Genomic DNA, 15,139 nt, shown 5'->3' with positions numbered 1-15,139 from the left:
GAATAAGGTAAATGGGAAGGCGGTGGCTGAGTGGTCAGCGTGCGGGCGCGGCGCTCAGGAGGACGCAGGCTCGTGGCCCGCCCGCCGCTACAAACAAGCCGGCAATTTTCAGTCATCGCCGAATGGACTAAGATTACCTGTCAGCCACCTGAAGACCACCTATCAACCCGGACTCCAGATTCTCTAGATTCTCTCTATAAAAGGATCAAAGATGAGCTCCGGGGGGCAGCATGAGCCATGCAAGATGGCGCCACTATAAACACTTGCCTGCGCCATAATGGGCTGGGACCGACCACCAGGCTCTACCAAGAAAGTTCACCAGAACTTTAAAAAAAAAAAAAAATAAATAAAAACTCTTGAGACCCTCCTTTGTTCTGTACTACGCTAGGTCCAAGGTATGTGACATTTTCCAAGAGATTAAAGTCCTCGCTAAACGCATGAACAGACTCTACTGATTCATCCACCAAACCTCTAAACACCTGTACCTTGGTCCCGGCCCAGGAAACACGAAATCCCAAAGACCTGACCTAGACAGCCATCACCATCACCAGAGACTGCAAGGCCCACTGCATCATCAGCAAACACATGGGTCATATTCTTAAACATTTCGGCGCCCCATCACACACATATTTGACAAGGCTTTCGTAAGAGTTCCGAGCATTTCCAGGGGTAGTTTTATGACCCTAGTGGTAGTATGACCCTTCTTCTGTACCATGAACCTAAAAAAACACGCATGAGAGCCCGACTGATCTCCTTTTCGGCCTCTGGAAATAGCTGATGTGAGAGGCGGAAGACCATGACCCCAGCGTTGCCTCGCCCGCTCTATACCATCAGCACCTCGATCAGGAAAAATGGAGCTTCATCTTCGTGTCTGGAGCCGAACTGCAACATGTTTTATTCATTGCTTGTTATTTCGGCGAGGACACAGCTGGGAAGGGCCGAAGGGAAGGGAAGAGGAAGGGCTGGAAAGGATGAAAGAATAGAGAGAAATGAATGGAAAAGGAAGAAGAGGAAAAAGGACAAGACAGGGAGAGATATGAAGAGGGAGAGCAAGAGAGGAAAGGAAAGAGAAAGAGGAGGGGGGAGAGGTTAGGAAATAATGAAAGAATAGAGAGAGGAATGGAAAGGAGGAAAGAGGAATAGAGAACGGGAGGAGAGAAAGACAAAAAAGGAAGAGATGTGAAAGGGAGAAAGAAGAAAAGGAGAAAGAAAGAAAGAGAAAGACAGAGAGGGGTAAAAAGTAAATATAAAAATGAAAGAACGAAAAAAATAAACCAGAAAGAAAGAAAAGAGTGAAAAGAATGAGAAAAATATAAAGAGAGAGAGAGGGATGATGAAGGATAGGAAAGAAGAAGGAAGAAGAAAGGAAGAAAGATAAATTGGAAGGAAAAAAGGAATAAAAGAGAGAGAGAGAGAGAGAGAGAGAGAGAAAGAATGAGAAAGGAGGAAAAGAGAGAAAGGAAAGAAGAGGAAAGAACAAAAAGAGGATAAAATGGAAAGAAAGGAGAATAGAAGAAAAAAAGATAACGAGAGAAAAAGAGAGAGAGGATGAAAAGAATAAAAAAAAAGAAAAAAACACGAAACAGTATTGGAAACAAAGAAAAGAAAAAAGAAAAAAAAGAAAAAAGGGAAGATGAAAGAAGAGGAAAAAAGAAGGTCACATCTATACCTTTGTGTGTGTGTGTGTGTGTGTGTGTGAGAGAGAGAGAGAGAGAGAGAGAGAGAGAGAGAGAGAGAGAGAAGTTTTTGGAAGCTTAACATAATAAAACTCTAAAGACACGAAGTTCTTTGCCTAAATCGTCATCATTTCCAATTCCAAGTCGTTTGCATTCAAGAGAGAGAGAGAGAGAGAGAGAGAGAGAGCCTTAGCCTGAATTAACTCCTCTCTCTCTCTCTCTCTCTCATTTCTTAGGCCACTCGGCGATGACTAAAAGTTGTCAGCTTGTAGCGGTGGGCGGGGCTCGAACCCAGGTCCTTCAGCACGCCGCGCCGTCACGCTAACCACTCAGCCACCGCCTTGCTTTTACCCTTCTACCTTTTCTTTATCTCTCTATTCCTTTTTTTTCATGTATCCGCCAGTAGCCGGGGCAGGCTTTCTTAGTGGGGCCTGATAGTCGGCCCCAGCCCGTTGTGGCGCAGGCTAGTGATTTTTGTGGCACCCTCTTGCTTGGCTCATGCTGCCCCCCGGAGCTAGAATCTATAGGCCGGGTTGATGGGTGGTCTTCAGGACAGCATGTGGGTAGTTTTAGGTCACTCGGCGGTGACTGAAAAATGACAGCTTTTGGACGCGGCGCCGACACGCTAACTACTCAGCCACCGCCTCCCAATTTCCTTTGCTTCTCTCTACTTCTCTGCTTCTCCACCTCTACTTCTCTTCTACCTTTCTCCTCTACCTCTCTTCTAACCCTCTCTTCTGCCTCTCCTCCGCCAGGCGGGGACGACGGCAAGACCTCGGTGGGCCACGCGGACCAGCTCAAGGACACCTGCGACGTGGCCCTGCACCTGTGTCTGGCCGACGAGGTGTGCACAAGGTGAGGACACGATAATTTACAGTTGATTAGTCACACCTGAAGCTTAATATTACTCCCTCCCTCCTGTTTATCTTTACCTGTATTGTTACTTGTCTCTATTCTTCATGTTCGTTAATAATACCGTTAATTATTCACACCTGTAGCTCAGCATTACTCCCTCCCTCCTTTTTACCTTCACCAGTTTTGTATTTTTTCTTAGTTTTTCATTTGTCTTTCTTTTTTTTCTTTTCGTTCTTTCTTTATTGTTGCTGTTCTCGTTTTTCTTTGTTCGTGTTTTTTTTCTTCGTTTTCTTTATTTTTGCTTTGCTCTCGATTTTCCTTTTCTCCTTTGTTCTCCTTTTTTTCTTTACATTTTCCTCTCGTTTATTTTTCATTCTTCTCGTTTTGTCACTCTTCATATATATTTTCTTCCCTATTCATTTTTTTTCATCCATTTTGTCGCATCCACTTTTTTTTTTGTTTTTTCCTCCATTTCCTCACATACCTTTCGCCTGTTTTTTTTCTTTTATATTTTTCTTATTTTCTCTTTCCGTCCGCAGCTTGACTTTCTCTTTTTCTATTTTCCTTCGTCTTTCTCCTTTCCGTCCGCAGTTTGACTTTCTCTTTTTCTATTTTCCTTCGTCTTTCTCCTTTCCGTCCGCAGCTTGACTTTCTCTTTTTCTATTTTCCTTCGTCTTTCTCCTTTCCGTCCGCAGTTTGACTTTCTCTTTTTCTATTTTCCTTCGTCTTTCTCCTTTCCGTCCGCAGCTTGACTTTCTCTTTTTCTATTTCCCTTCGTCTTTCTCCTTTCCGTCCGCAGTTTGACTTTCTCTTTTTCTATTTTCCTTCGTCTTTCTCCTTTCCGTCCGCAGCTTGACTTTCTCTTTTTCTATTTCCCTTCGTCTTTCTCCTTTCCGTCCGCAGCTTGACTTTCTCTTTTTCTATTTTCCTTCGTCTTTCTCCTTTCCGTCCGCAGCTTGACTTTCTCTTTTTCTATTTTCCTTCGTCTTTCTCCTTTCCGTCCGCAGCTTGACTTTCTCTTTTTCTATTTCCCTTCGTCTTTCTCCTTTCCGTCCGCAGCTTGACTTTCTCTTTTTCTATTTCCCTTCGTCTTTCTCCTTTCCGTCCGCAGCTTGACTTTCTCTTTTTCTATTTCCCTTCGTCTTTCTCCTATCCGTCCGCAGCTTGACTTTCTCTTTTTCTATTTTCCTTCGTCTTTCTCCTTTCCGTCCGCAGCTTGACTTTCTCTTTTTCTATTTTCCTTCGTCTTTCTCCTTTCCGTCCGCAGCTTGACTTTCTCTTTTTCTATTACCCTTCGTCTTTCTCCCCTTCTGCCCTTTCTTCCCCCTTCGTTGACCAGGTAACCACACAATATTTGATTGGGTTTCACCTGCCACCTACCTGCCCTATTTTTTCCCTCTCTCATCCCTTTCTCTTTTTTTTTCCTCCTCCTCTTCCTCTTCTTCCTCCCTAACAATCTATGCCTACCTGGACTCTTTTTTTTCTCTCTCTCATCTCTTCCTCTCTGTGTCTGTCTGTATGCATGTATGTATGTTTGTTTGTCTATGTCTATCTATCTATCTATCCATTTATCCTCTATAGCCTGCAGCCTACCTTCCTTATCCTCCCTTCGTACATCTCTATCTATCAATCTATCTAGCTATCTATATATATTCCATAGCCTGCAGCCTGCCTCCCTTCCCCCACCCCCCCCTTCTCCTTCACAGCCTTCTCCCTCGGGCACATCCTGCTGGCCTGCACTGAGTCTGTCCTTCCCCTGACCTGCTAGCCTTGCCTGGGGGCCTGCTGTGACCTAGAATGACCTGTAACGTTAGCTTCATATGCTCTCTGAAAGGCTGAGTCGCGTCCCTCTCCTAAGAATTCGTTTTTGCTGTGAAGGTTCTGTCTGTCTGCCTGTTTCTGTCTGTCTGTCTCGATCGTTCACTTTCGTTCACTTTATCACGTTCACTTTCTCTCGTTTCTCGATCGTTCTTCCAAACCCTTTCTAATTTTTCCTCTCTTTAACTAACTTAACCTAACTAGCGTAATCTAATCACTATGCATAACCTAATCTAACTCTCTCTCTCTCTCTCTCTCTCTCTCTCTCTCTCTCTCTCTCTCTCTCTCTCTCTCTCTCTCTCTCTCTCTCTCTCTCTCTCTCTCTCTCTCTCTCTCTCTCTCTCTCTCTCCCTCTGTCTCTGTTTCGCCTTCTCTCTATATATAATCTTGTCCAGACGTCTACCTAACCTAACTTAACCGTCCTCCCCTCCCCCTCTCTCTCTCTCTCCCCGTAACACTGTCTTAACCCATGCATAACTTAACCTAACTCCCTCACGCTCACTCTCCCTCTCTCGCTCCTTCTGTAACTGTCTTAACTATGCAGACCGTAATCTAACACTCTCTCCCTCTCTCCCTCTCCTTGTCGACAGCCACATGAAGGCGATGCACAGTCACTGCGACGCGTACTGCCACCCCGAGGCTTGCCGCAACGCCATCCACGACCTCTACAAGTCCCTCAAGGAGACCAAACGTGACCTGGCCCTGCAAATTGCCTTCTGTGTGTGCAGGTGAGTGGTCGCTGCGGGGAAGGAGGGAGGAAGGAGGAAGAGGAGGAGGAGGGGGAGGAGAGGGAATATGAAGGGTGGGTGAGTTTGTAAGGGAAGGGAGTTGAATTGAGGGAGGAGTGGGAAGGGAGGATGAAGAAGGGAAGGGAGGGTGTGTAGGGAGGTGAAAGAAAGGGAATTAAGGGGAAAGGGAGGAGGGAGAAGGGAAAGGAAGGTAAAGGATAGGAGTAGGGAGGGAGGGATAGGAAAGGAGGGAGGAGGAGGAGGGGGAGAGAGAGAGAGAGAGAGAGAGAGAGAGAGAGAGAGAGAGAGAGAGAGAGAGAGAGAGAGAGAGAGAGAGAGAGAGAGAGAGAGGAGGAATAAGGAGGAGAAGATAATAAACGAAGGAGGGAGGAAAGGGTTCGGCTAATTTCATGCAAGTTACATTATTAAATTGTCCACTAATTGCATTCAGTTAGTCAGTTAGTCAGTCAGTCAGAGCCAGTCAGTTTACAAGGCAGCTGCTTACTAATATATAATAAGTCAATTAGCCAGTCAGTCAGTCAGCCAACCGTTCCATTCACATACCAGGTGTTTGTTTAGCTATACATATGCAAACATGGGCAGGCAACCAGCCAGCCAGCCAGGTAGGTGTGTGTGTGTGTGTGTGTGTGTGTGTGTGTGTGTGTGTGTGTGTGTGTGTGTGTGTGTCAATCCATCATGCATCTGGAGTCTGAAAATTAATACATATATGAATTTTGTGCGTGTGTAATTAATCAGATATATAATTAGTCACAGATATAATTAACGTGTATCGTTTTTTATCGCTTTCTGAGGATCAAGAGGATTGGAAAATAATATTATTGGTTGATTTCGCTTCGGTATTTGCTTTTCAATTAGAGTTTTATTTATTTATTTATTTATATTTATTTATTTTCTTTTATTGTTTTATTTTTGAAAGTAAGTTTTAAAAGTTATGAAAAAAAAGATAAATCGACTGAATTAACGAATACGTATTAGCGTTATTTATTTATTTGTTTATTTCTTATTATTATTATTATTATTATTATTATTATTATTATTATTATTATTATTATTATTATTATTATGGGGGAAGGCATTAATGAGTGTGTGTGTGGGGAGAGAGAGAGAGAGAGAGAGAGAGAAAGAAAGAAAGAAAGAAAGAAAGAAAGAAAGAAAAAAGAAAGAAATGAGAGAGAAAAATCATCCGTTGTAGGCGTATTCGTAGCTTCCGTCAATGAGAAAATATCGCCTTTGTGTCATTTATAATTAGGTTTGCGAAGATCCGAATGTGTTTAGCGCCGATGTTTGCCCGCCCAGCAGAACACGCGCTCATTAAAGCATTCCAGGCGCGCGTACTTTTTTTTTATATTTTCATTTTTCTTTTTGAGCTGCTCTCCTTTTTTTCTTTTTTAGCTTTTTCTTTTTTATTTTTATTTTTTCTTTCTCTTCTTGTTCTTCCTCTTCTTCGTTTTTCTTCCTTTTCTTTTTCTTTTTCTTCATCTCTATTCTTATTCTTATATTGAGCTGCTCTCCTTTTTTTTCTTTTTTAGCTTTTCTTTTTTATTTTTATTTTTTCTTTCTCTTCTTGTTCTTCCTCTTCTTCTTTTTTCTTCCTTTTCTTTTTCTTTTTCTTCATCTCTATTCTTATTCTTATTTTGAGCTGCTCTCCTTTTTTGTAGCTTTTCTTCTTCTTCTTGTTCTTCTTTTTTCTTCTTCTTGTTCTTCCTCTTCTTCTTTTTTCTTCCTCTTCTTTTTCTTTTTCTTCATCTTATTCTTGTTCTAATTAGTAAATCTTTTTGGTATTGTTTAGAATCTGCATATTTTCGTTTGCTTTTTCATTTCCTTTATTCTCATTTATATATCTTTTTTGTTTTCTTTCTCTAGTTATTTTTGTCTGTGTGTTTTTGTTATTTATTCTCCTTTCATATCTTTGTTTTCTTCTCTATTTATTTTTTTCTATGTATCTTTCTTTTCTTTATTCACTTTTCCTTCTCTTTGTCTCTTTTATTCATTTTCTTCTTTATTCCTTTTCTTTAGTCTCTCTTGTCTATCTCTTCTCTTTATTTAACGTTTCCTCTATTTATTTTTCTCTATGTAACTTTCTTTGTTCACTTTTTTCTTCTCTCTGTTTCTTTTATTAGTTTTCTTCTTTATTCCTTTTCTTTATTTTCTGTCTATCTCTTCTCTTTATTCAACGTTTCCTCTCTTTCGAACGCGCGAGAATTAATAGCATTCGAGTCGCGCATATTTTTTTTTTCTTTTTCACTCTTCGCTTCGAGCTGCTCCACTCTTTTTTTTTTCCTTTCAGTCTCAATCTTGTTCCTATTTTTTCCCAATTAGTGGATTTTTTGCCTTTTTTATTTTGGATTCTCGGTGTGACATTTTTTTTTTTATCTTCTGTGTTGCATCAAGTTTTCGTCCTCTGTTAATTTTTATTTGTGTTTTTTTTCTTTATTTTCTTTATTCTTCTCTCTGTTATCTCTTCTCTTTATTCTCTATTCTCCTTCGTCGATAGTTTCATCATCAGTTATTCTTATTCCTTTCTTCTTTGTTGCATTTTCTTTTTCGTCCTCTTGTTTTTGTTGGTGTGTTTTTCTTTATTTATTTATTCTCTTCTCTCTGTTATCTCTTTCCTTTGTTCTCTTTTCTCCTTCCTCGTTAGATTTATCATTTTGTTACATTACTTATTCTTTTTTGTTATGTTTTTATTTTCATCTTGTTTATTTTTCTTGTTTGTTTGTTTGTTTGTTTGTCTTCTCGTTAAGTCACCTCGTTAAGGGTTTTTTTCTAACTTCTATATCTTTTTTTTTTCAGTTCACATTTTTTTTATTTCCTTTCGTCACATCACTGTCATTCCTCCTTTTTTTCTTTCGCTTTTACAAAAAAATACACAAGTTTTTTTTAATTGTCACCTCATTAAGTTTTTTTCTTGGTCTGTTTCTGGTTAAAATCTCATATTTCACACGTTTTTTATTGTCCTTTCTGTAAGTCCTTTTTATTCCTGTTTATTTTCAGTTCACATCTTTCGTCAATTCCTTTCGTCATTATCATTACTCTTCCTTTTTATCCTTCTCCTTCACAAAAATCACACTCAATTTTTCTCCCCCTTTTCATCCTTATTTCTCCTTTTCTTCCCCTTTTTCATTCTCACTGGATTTTTATTTTTTTTACATATTATCAGTTCACGTCCTTCTTTCTTTCTTTCGTCATTAACTCGTTCTTGTTTTTCCCTCTCTACAAAAATCACACAAGTTTCCTTTCAATTTCCATCGTCCTTATTTTCCTTCTTTATAAAACTCATACAGGGCTTTCTCTCTCCCTTTTTCATCCCCCCTTTTCCTTTACAAAAATCATACTCGCATTTTCTTCCACTTTTTCATTTTAACCGGATTAAATTTTTGTGTCCGTCGCCAATAACCGCGCCCAAGGGATGGATGGATTCACGGCTTCGCAATCACCGCGCCGAGGAGAATCGCGTCGCGGAATACACGATCAAGCGGCGCCGAGGACAATTGAATGCCTCGTCGATAACCAGATTTGCATGCACACCACAACCCACCCAGCCTCGACGCCGCGTGTGTGTGTGTGTGTCTGTGGATTCCGCCGCGCTAACGGGAATGCAAAACCACGATGCAGAAGAACGTAAAAGTGTTGGCAAAAAGAGGACAGAATTGAAGGTGGATTCCGTAGTACGTACATAAAGATCAGAACCGGGATACACACAGTACTACACATAATAACACACGAACACTTTTAAAACATTTCCTCGCCTAAGTTCACCTATTTGACAAGTCTTTCCTATGAGTCTGGGGTATTTCCAGAAGTAGTTTTATGACCCTGGTGGTAGTCTGACCCTTCCTCTGTACCGTGAACCTCAAGAACCACTCATTAGATCCCGGTTGACCCCATTTTTGACCTATAGAAATGCTTGATGAGAGAAGTGAAAGTGTCATAATACCAACCTTTCTTTCACCCCTGATAATGCATAGGAACAAAGATGAGACGCCACACAAACACATGCACTTTAATATCACAAACTAACTCATATTGACAGTTACAGGCACACCACGCATTGCAACACTACACATGATAACACACACACACACACACACACACGCACACACACACTATTTCTCTTCTACCTCCTCCTCCCTTCTTTCTGCTTCCTCACATTTCTCTCCTTCCCTCCACCTCTCTTTCCTATTCTCCCTAACCCCATCTTCATCTCCCTCTCCTCTTTCTCATCTCCCACGTCCTTTAAATCACCTTCAAGAGGATAGATAGATAGGCGTTGAGCCACCCTAAACACACACTAACACATGCACGCACCTTCCTTCATTTCAGAGTAAGGGAAGACCGAGATGACAGCCCATGCCACCTCGCCCAGAAACGGCTGCATCCGTCCTGTGCCCTCAGCGTGGAGTCCCTGCCCGTCTCCCAGTGCCACCACCTCGGCCAGGACTGTCGCACGGATAGGGTCTGCAGGTAAGGGAAGGAGAGAGGCGGTGATGGAGGTATGAGGAAGTATGAGAGAGTGAGAGACGGGAAGGGGAGGTAGAATGAAGGAGTGAGGAGGGAAGGGAAATTAAGGATGAGAGGTGAGAGAATGAGAGAGTGAGGGACGGGAAAGGGAGTTAGAATGGAGTGAGGAGGGAAGGGAAATTAAGGATGAGAGGTGAGAGAATGAGAGAGGCTGTGATGGAAGTATGAGAGAGTGAGGGACGGGAAGGGGAGTTAGAATGAGGGAGTGAGGAAGGAAGGGAAATTAAGGATGAGAGGTGAGAGAATGAGAGATGGAGGAAGAGAAAAAAAAAGGAAATAAGGGAGGGAAAGTGAGGATGAGAGTGTGAGGAATGGAGGGAGAGTAAGAATGAGGGAGTGAGGAAGGAAGGGAGTTTTCATGGGTGGTTTCCTGAGCCTGGAGGTAGTTTTGAAAGGGTTTTCCGCCGTGAACGGGAAAAACACTCATGGCAACCCGACGTAATTCCTCTCTGGCCTTGAAAAACGTTCGTAACAAGAGCCACAAACGTTTCATAATACGAGTGTTAAAGGTGAACGGTAAGGACACTCAGGACAACCCGATGCAATTCCTCTCTGACCTTGAAAAACGTTCATAACAAGAGCCACAAACGTTTCATGATACGAGTGTTAAAGGTGAACGGGAAGAACGCTCATGATAAACCGATGTAGCTCTTCTCTGACATTGAAAAACGCACGGAACAAGAACCACAAACGTTTGATAATACCCCCCTCCCCTCCCCACAAGCACCAACACATTATGAACTTGGGTAAAAGACATTGGGAGAGAAAGAGATGTAATTATCAAGTGTGCGGATGACACCAAGATTGGCAGACTATCAGCAAGGGGAGGACGTTGCTGGGGGCAGAGTGATCTTGACACATTGCTTGATTGGTCAGGGAAACGAGGAAATGAAGTTCGATGTCATGTAGTGTAGCATTCTGAGCGAGGGAAGAAAGATGCCTCCTAAATCGTCTCCTTTCCAACGCGTAAAGAAGTTAAGTAAGAATGGAAATGAGGTATAGGTAGAGGTGGAAGGAAAGGGAGATTAGGGAAAGGAAAGAGAGGAAGGAATATAGGAAAGAAGGAAAGGGAAATGAAAGAGAAAAGGATGTAGGGTTAGGGAAGGAAAGGAGGGAAGAGAGAGGAAGAAGGAAGGAATGAGGGGAAAGAAAGAAGGGAAGAGAGAAGGGAAAAGGGAGGAAGAGAGAAAAAGAGAAGGGAAAGGAGAAGGAAAGCGAGGAAAGAAAAAGAAAGGGAGGAAGAGAGGAGGAAAGGATAAAATAGAGAATAGTTGAGAGAGAGAGAGAGAGAGCGAGAGCGAGAGAGAGAGAGAGAGAGAGAGAGAGAGAGAGAGAGAGAGAGAGAGAGAGAGAAATGTAAAGATAGGATTTCCCGTTATAACAAGCTCACGTCCATGGCTGTGTGTGTGTGTGTGTGTGTGTGTGTGTGTGTGTGTGTGTGTGTGTGTGTGTGTGTGTGTGTGTGTGTGTGTGTTTTTATTACACACACACACACACACACACACACACACAAACAAACACACACACACATATCCTCCCCCTACACCCCCCTATCCCCCCTCCACTTCCTTCCCCTCCTCACCTCACCTAACCTAATCAACCCTTTCCAACAGGTACAGTCTAGAACAATACGAGGTAGGCTGCGCATCTGACCTGCTAACGGGCGTGTGTGCAGGCAGCGTGGAGTCTTGCAGGATGGGCGTGGTGGGCTTGCTGGGGACGCGGCTACACACGGCATGCGACTGTAAGCAGGAGGGCGTGAGGGAGGTAAACCAGTGCCTGTCGTGGAAGAGACTGCTGTGGGGGAACCCATGCGTTGGTGAGTGATGTGTGTGGGGGTGGGGGGGAAAGGGAAGGGAAAGGGATGAGGTGTGAAGGGGTGTGGAAGAGAGGTTAGGGATAGGAAAGGAAAGGGAGGGAAGGGAAGGGAAGGGAAAGAGAGAGTGAATAAGTTAGGGAAGAAAAAGAAATGAAAGGAAGGAGGATATAGGGAAGTAAAAGAGGGAACGGGGTGGAAGAGGTGGATAGGGAAGGAAGGTAAAGGAGAGGAAAGGAAGGAAGGAAAGAAGGGATGTAGGGAAGAGGAGAGAAGAGTGAATGAGGGAGAGAAAAGAGAAAAACGATGTAGAAAAAGAGAGGAAAGAAAGGGAGAGAGAATGGATTAGGGGAAGGAAAGGGAGAGGAAAGAAAGGGATATAGGGAAGGGAAAGGGAGAGGGAATGCATTAGAGAGAGAAGGAGAAAATGATGTAGAAAGAGAGAAGAAAGAAAGGGAGAAAGAGAGAGAGAGGAAAGAAAGGGAGAGAGAATCGATTAGGGAAAGGAAAGAGAGAGGAAAGAAAGGGATGTAGGGAAGGGAAAGGGAGAGAGAATGCATTAGAGAGAGGAGAGAGAAAATTATGTAGAAAGAAAGAGGAATGGAAGGGATAGAGGGAAGGAAAGGGAGGGAATGAATGTGGGGAAGGAAAAGAGAACAGGGATGTAGAGAAGGAAAGGGAGGTTAATAGGATTTGATTTTTTTTCTTTTTTCTTCCTTTTCATCTATATTTTTCTCATTTTTCCTCTTTTTCCTCGTCTTCCTCTACTTCTTTTTCTCCTACTTCTTTTCATAATCTTTTTTCTTCTTTTCTTCTACTCTTTCAACATATTTTTATTGTGTTTCTTCATCTCTTTCTTCTTTTATTCTCCTTCTTCTTCTTCTTCTTCTTCTTCTTCTCCTTCTCCTTCTTCTTCGTTTTCTTCTTTAACATTATCATCATCATCTTTCTCCTTTCCCCCTTCTTCTTCTTCTTACCCCTCATCCTATTCTTATTCTTCCTTCTCCTCCTCCTCCTCCACCTTCTCCTCCTCTTCCTTCTTCTCGTCCACACAATTCTTATTTCCCCCAAAAAACTCTTCATTACAACCATTATTTTCATTATTTTTCCTCCTCCTCCTCTTCCTCATTCTCTTCTTCATTCTCTTCCTCAGTGGAGTCTCAGCTAACATTCCACATAGAGAAGAGGAAGGAGAAGGAGAAGGAGGAGGCGAAGAGAAGGAAGCAACTGGAGAAGGAAGCGGAGGCGGAGGCGGAGGCGGAAGAGGCGGAAGAGGAGGAGGAGGAAGTGGAGGAGGGAGAGGAAGGAGGGAGAAGGAGAGAAGAAAACAACAAACATATTCTCTTCGGCGGCAACAAGTTTAGCAGGAAGGGAATGCGAGGAAGAGGAGGAGGAGGAGGAGGGAAGATTCAGATAGGTAAGTTGAATTTTTTTTATATATTATTATTAATTATTTTACTGTATTTTTAGTTTTATTTATTTTATTTGACTTTATTTTACCGTTTTTGTGTGTGTCAGTGTGTGTGTGTGTGTGTGTGTGTGTGTGTGTGTGTGTGTGTGTGAGAGAGAGAGAGAGAGAGAGAGAGAGAGAGAGAGAGAGAAAATCTTAACAATCTGTGCGATCTTTTCAAATATCTTTTAATTCCTTCAAATAGATTACAACGTGTATTTCAAACTTTAAAACTGTGTGCTTACTTGGTGATATAGGAGTGTGTCAAGATGTAAATGACCTTCCCCAAGTGTAGACACAATAGATACAAATGTTACAACAGACAGTTTAATTAAGTTCTTCAGTTGTTTTGTTTGTTTTGTTTGTTCGTGGATTTTAGTATCCGTTTTATTGTTTGTTTATTCGTATACTCATGTTAACATTTAGTTCAGCAACAAAGTTTCAGTAAATCCCTTGCCTCACTTAGCGCCAGCAGGCAGGTCACCAGAAAGTTTACCAGAAAGATTTCCAGCAGATAGCCGCCAACTTTCCAACGCCGTAATCATGTGTTACGGGCTGGGCGTTGCCGAGATAGTGGCGCGCTAAACTCTACGGACACAGCCATCCACATTTATATTACTCCTGGAGAGGCGGTGGCTGAGTGGTTAGCGTGCCGGTGTTCGCGTCCAGCCCTTAGCCACAAGCTAGGATTTTTCAGTCACCGCCGAGTGGCCCAAGACTACCCACATGCTGTCCTGAAGACTACATATCAACCCAGACTCTAGATTCTCTCTCTAAAAGAGAGGATAAAAAACGAGCTCCGGGGGGCAGCATGAGCCACGCAAGATGGCGCCACTATAAACACTTGCCTGCCCCACAACGGACTGGGGCCGAGCAGCAGCCCCACCAAGAAAGCCATCGGCCGAAACTTACTTGATCTAACTAACTGTGAGGATCAATTATCTTACCTGTCCTAAATTCTCTTCCCCAGGTGAGGGTCGGCGGCCGGTTGGGGGCGTTGTGCACCCCTCACCCGGGGGGGGCACCGAGGGGGGGCAGCTCGACCCTAAGCTAGGGGGAGCGGTCGTGACCCTGGGGGAGGAAACCGAGCAGTGGGTCCTTCCCTTCACGCCTCCCCCGCCCCACCTCCCTCCCCCAGCCCCCCCTCTCCTCCCCACCATCCCCCCAAGCACCACCACCACCTCCACCACCACCACGCCGCCACCACCACCACCACCACCAACACCGCCACCTACTACTACCACCACAACCACCACCACCACGACTACCACCCCCCCGCCAACGACTTCTACGACCACTACCACTACGACCACGACGACCACCACCACCACGACCACCACCACCACCACCACGCCCACCACCACCCTGCCCGAACGTGAGTCTATTCTTGGTGTGACCTTTGATAACGTTAAGAGGTTTTAAGGTGATGAAGTGACTGTGACGTGTTTATTTGGGTGTAAAGTTTAGCGCACGATAAAGTTGTTTTTTAATTGGATACGTTAAGAGTTTTACTTGAGGGGTGGAGCAACGTGTTTTGTTTGTTTGTTTGTTTACATACGAAAGTGACAAGGTTAGCGTTGGATATTAAGTTTTCTATATCCTATAAATTCTACGGCAGGCAACAGGTAAAGGTAGGGGCATACGCTACACCTGCGCGTGGCTGCGGTGCTCATCTCCGGTCCGTTGGCCCTTGAGAATGTGGTGGGAGGGAGTCCATCACCCCGGGACACAGGGCCAGCGTGACATCCCGGTTACCACAGTGTACCTTTCCCAGGTTTCCCCAGGCACCCATTTATCGACCAGCCCGAAAGGGAGGATTAACAGCTGGGTGAACTGCACGCAGACTGGGATTCGAACCCGGCCCCGCGGATTCGTAGCTGTTGGGCCACAGAGGCGTGTACTCAAACTTTTGCCTCCAGATTTTCGCGCCTTTAGTCTCCTTGTTGCTTCCATCGTAGGTGGAGATAAAGCATTCATCGTTGTAGGAGTATCAAGACCCTCTCCAACCGACGCTGACCTCTCTTTTTTTTTTTTTACAGCAAAGGAGACAGTTCAAGGGCACACAAAAAGCAAACATTAATAAAAAAAAAAGCCCGCTACTCACTGCTCCTAAAAGAATTGGCCACTCATCTATACACTTTTTTATAAGGGTAGTGTTTAGCGGACCTTTTTTTTCCTTGAGTTGCTTCCTTTACTGTAAAAAAAAAGGAGAGGGTAAAGCGTTCAACGTAGACCGGGGTAAAACATGCATCGT

At 43.4% G+C, this 15,139-nt stretch overlaps 1 protein-coding gene across 2 annotated transcripts in view; it reads left to right on the top strand.

Moving 5' to 3' along the window:
• The window catches only part of LOC126983926 (uncharacterized), a 48,188-nt gene that overhangs the window by 18,730 nt on the left and 14,319 nt on the right, over positions 1 to 15,139 (top strand). For both annotated transcript variants that reach the window (XM_050837152.1, XM_050837151.1), the window contains exons 6-11: positions 2,432 to 2,531; positions 4,940 to 5,077; positions 9,422 to 9,562; positions 11,233 to 11,438; positions 12,589 to 12,852; positions 13,856 to 14,260. In XM_050837152.1, the coding sequence (XP_050693109.1) occupies positions 2,432 to 2,531; positions 4,940 to 5,077; positions 9,422 to 9,562; positions 11,233 to 11,438; positions 12,589 to 12,852; positions 13,856 to 14,260 (1,254 nt within the window). The remainder of the gene's footprint in view (positions 1 to 2,431; positions 2,532 to 4,939; positions 5,078 to 9,421; positions 9,563 to 11,232; positions 11,439 to 12,588; positions 12,853 to 13,855; positions 14,261 to 15,139) is intronic.

The sequence above is a fragment of the Eriocheir sinensis genome, chromosome 55 (genome assembly GCF_024679095.1).
Source record: "Eriocheir sinensis breed Jianghai 21 chromosome 55, ASM2467909v1, whole genome shotgun sequence".
Classification (NCBI taxonomy): domain Eukaryota; kingdom Metazoa; phylum Arthropoda; class Malacostraca; order Decapoda; family Varunidae; genus Eriocheir; species Eriocheir sinensis.
The sequence above is the reverse complement of the archived record's forward strand: the minus strand, read 5'-3'. Positions and strand labels throughout refer to the sequence as shown.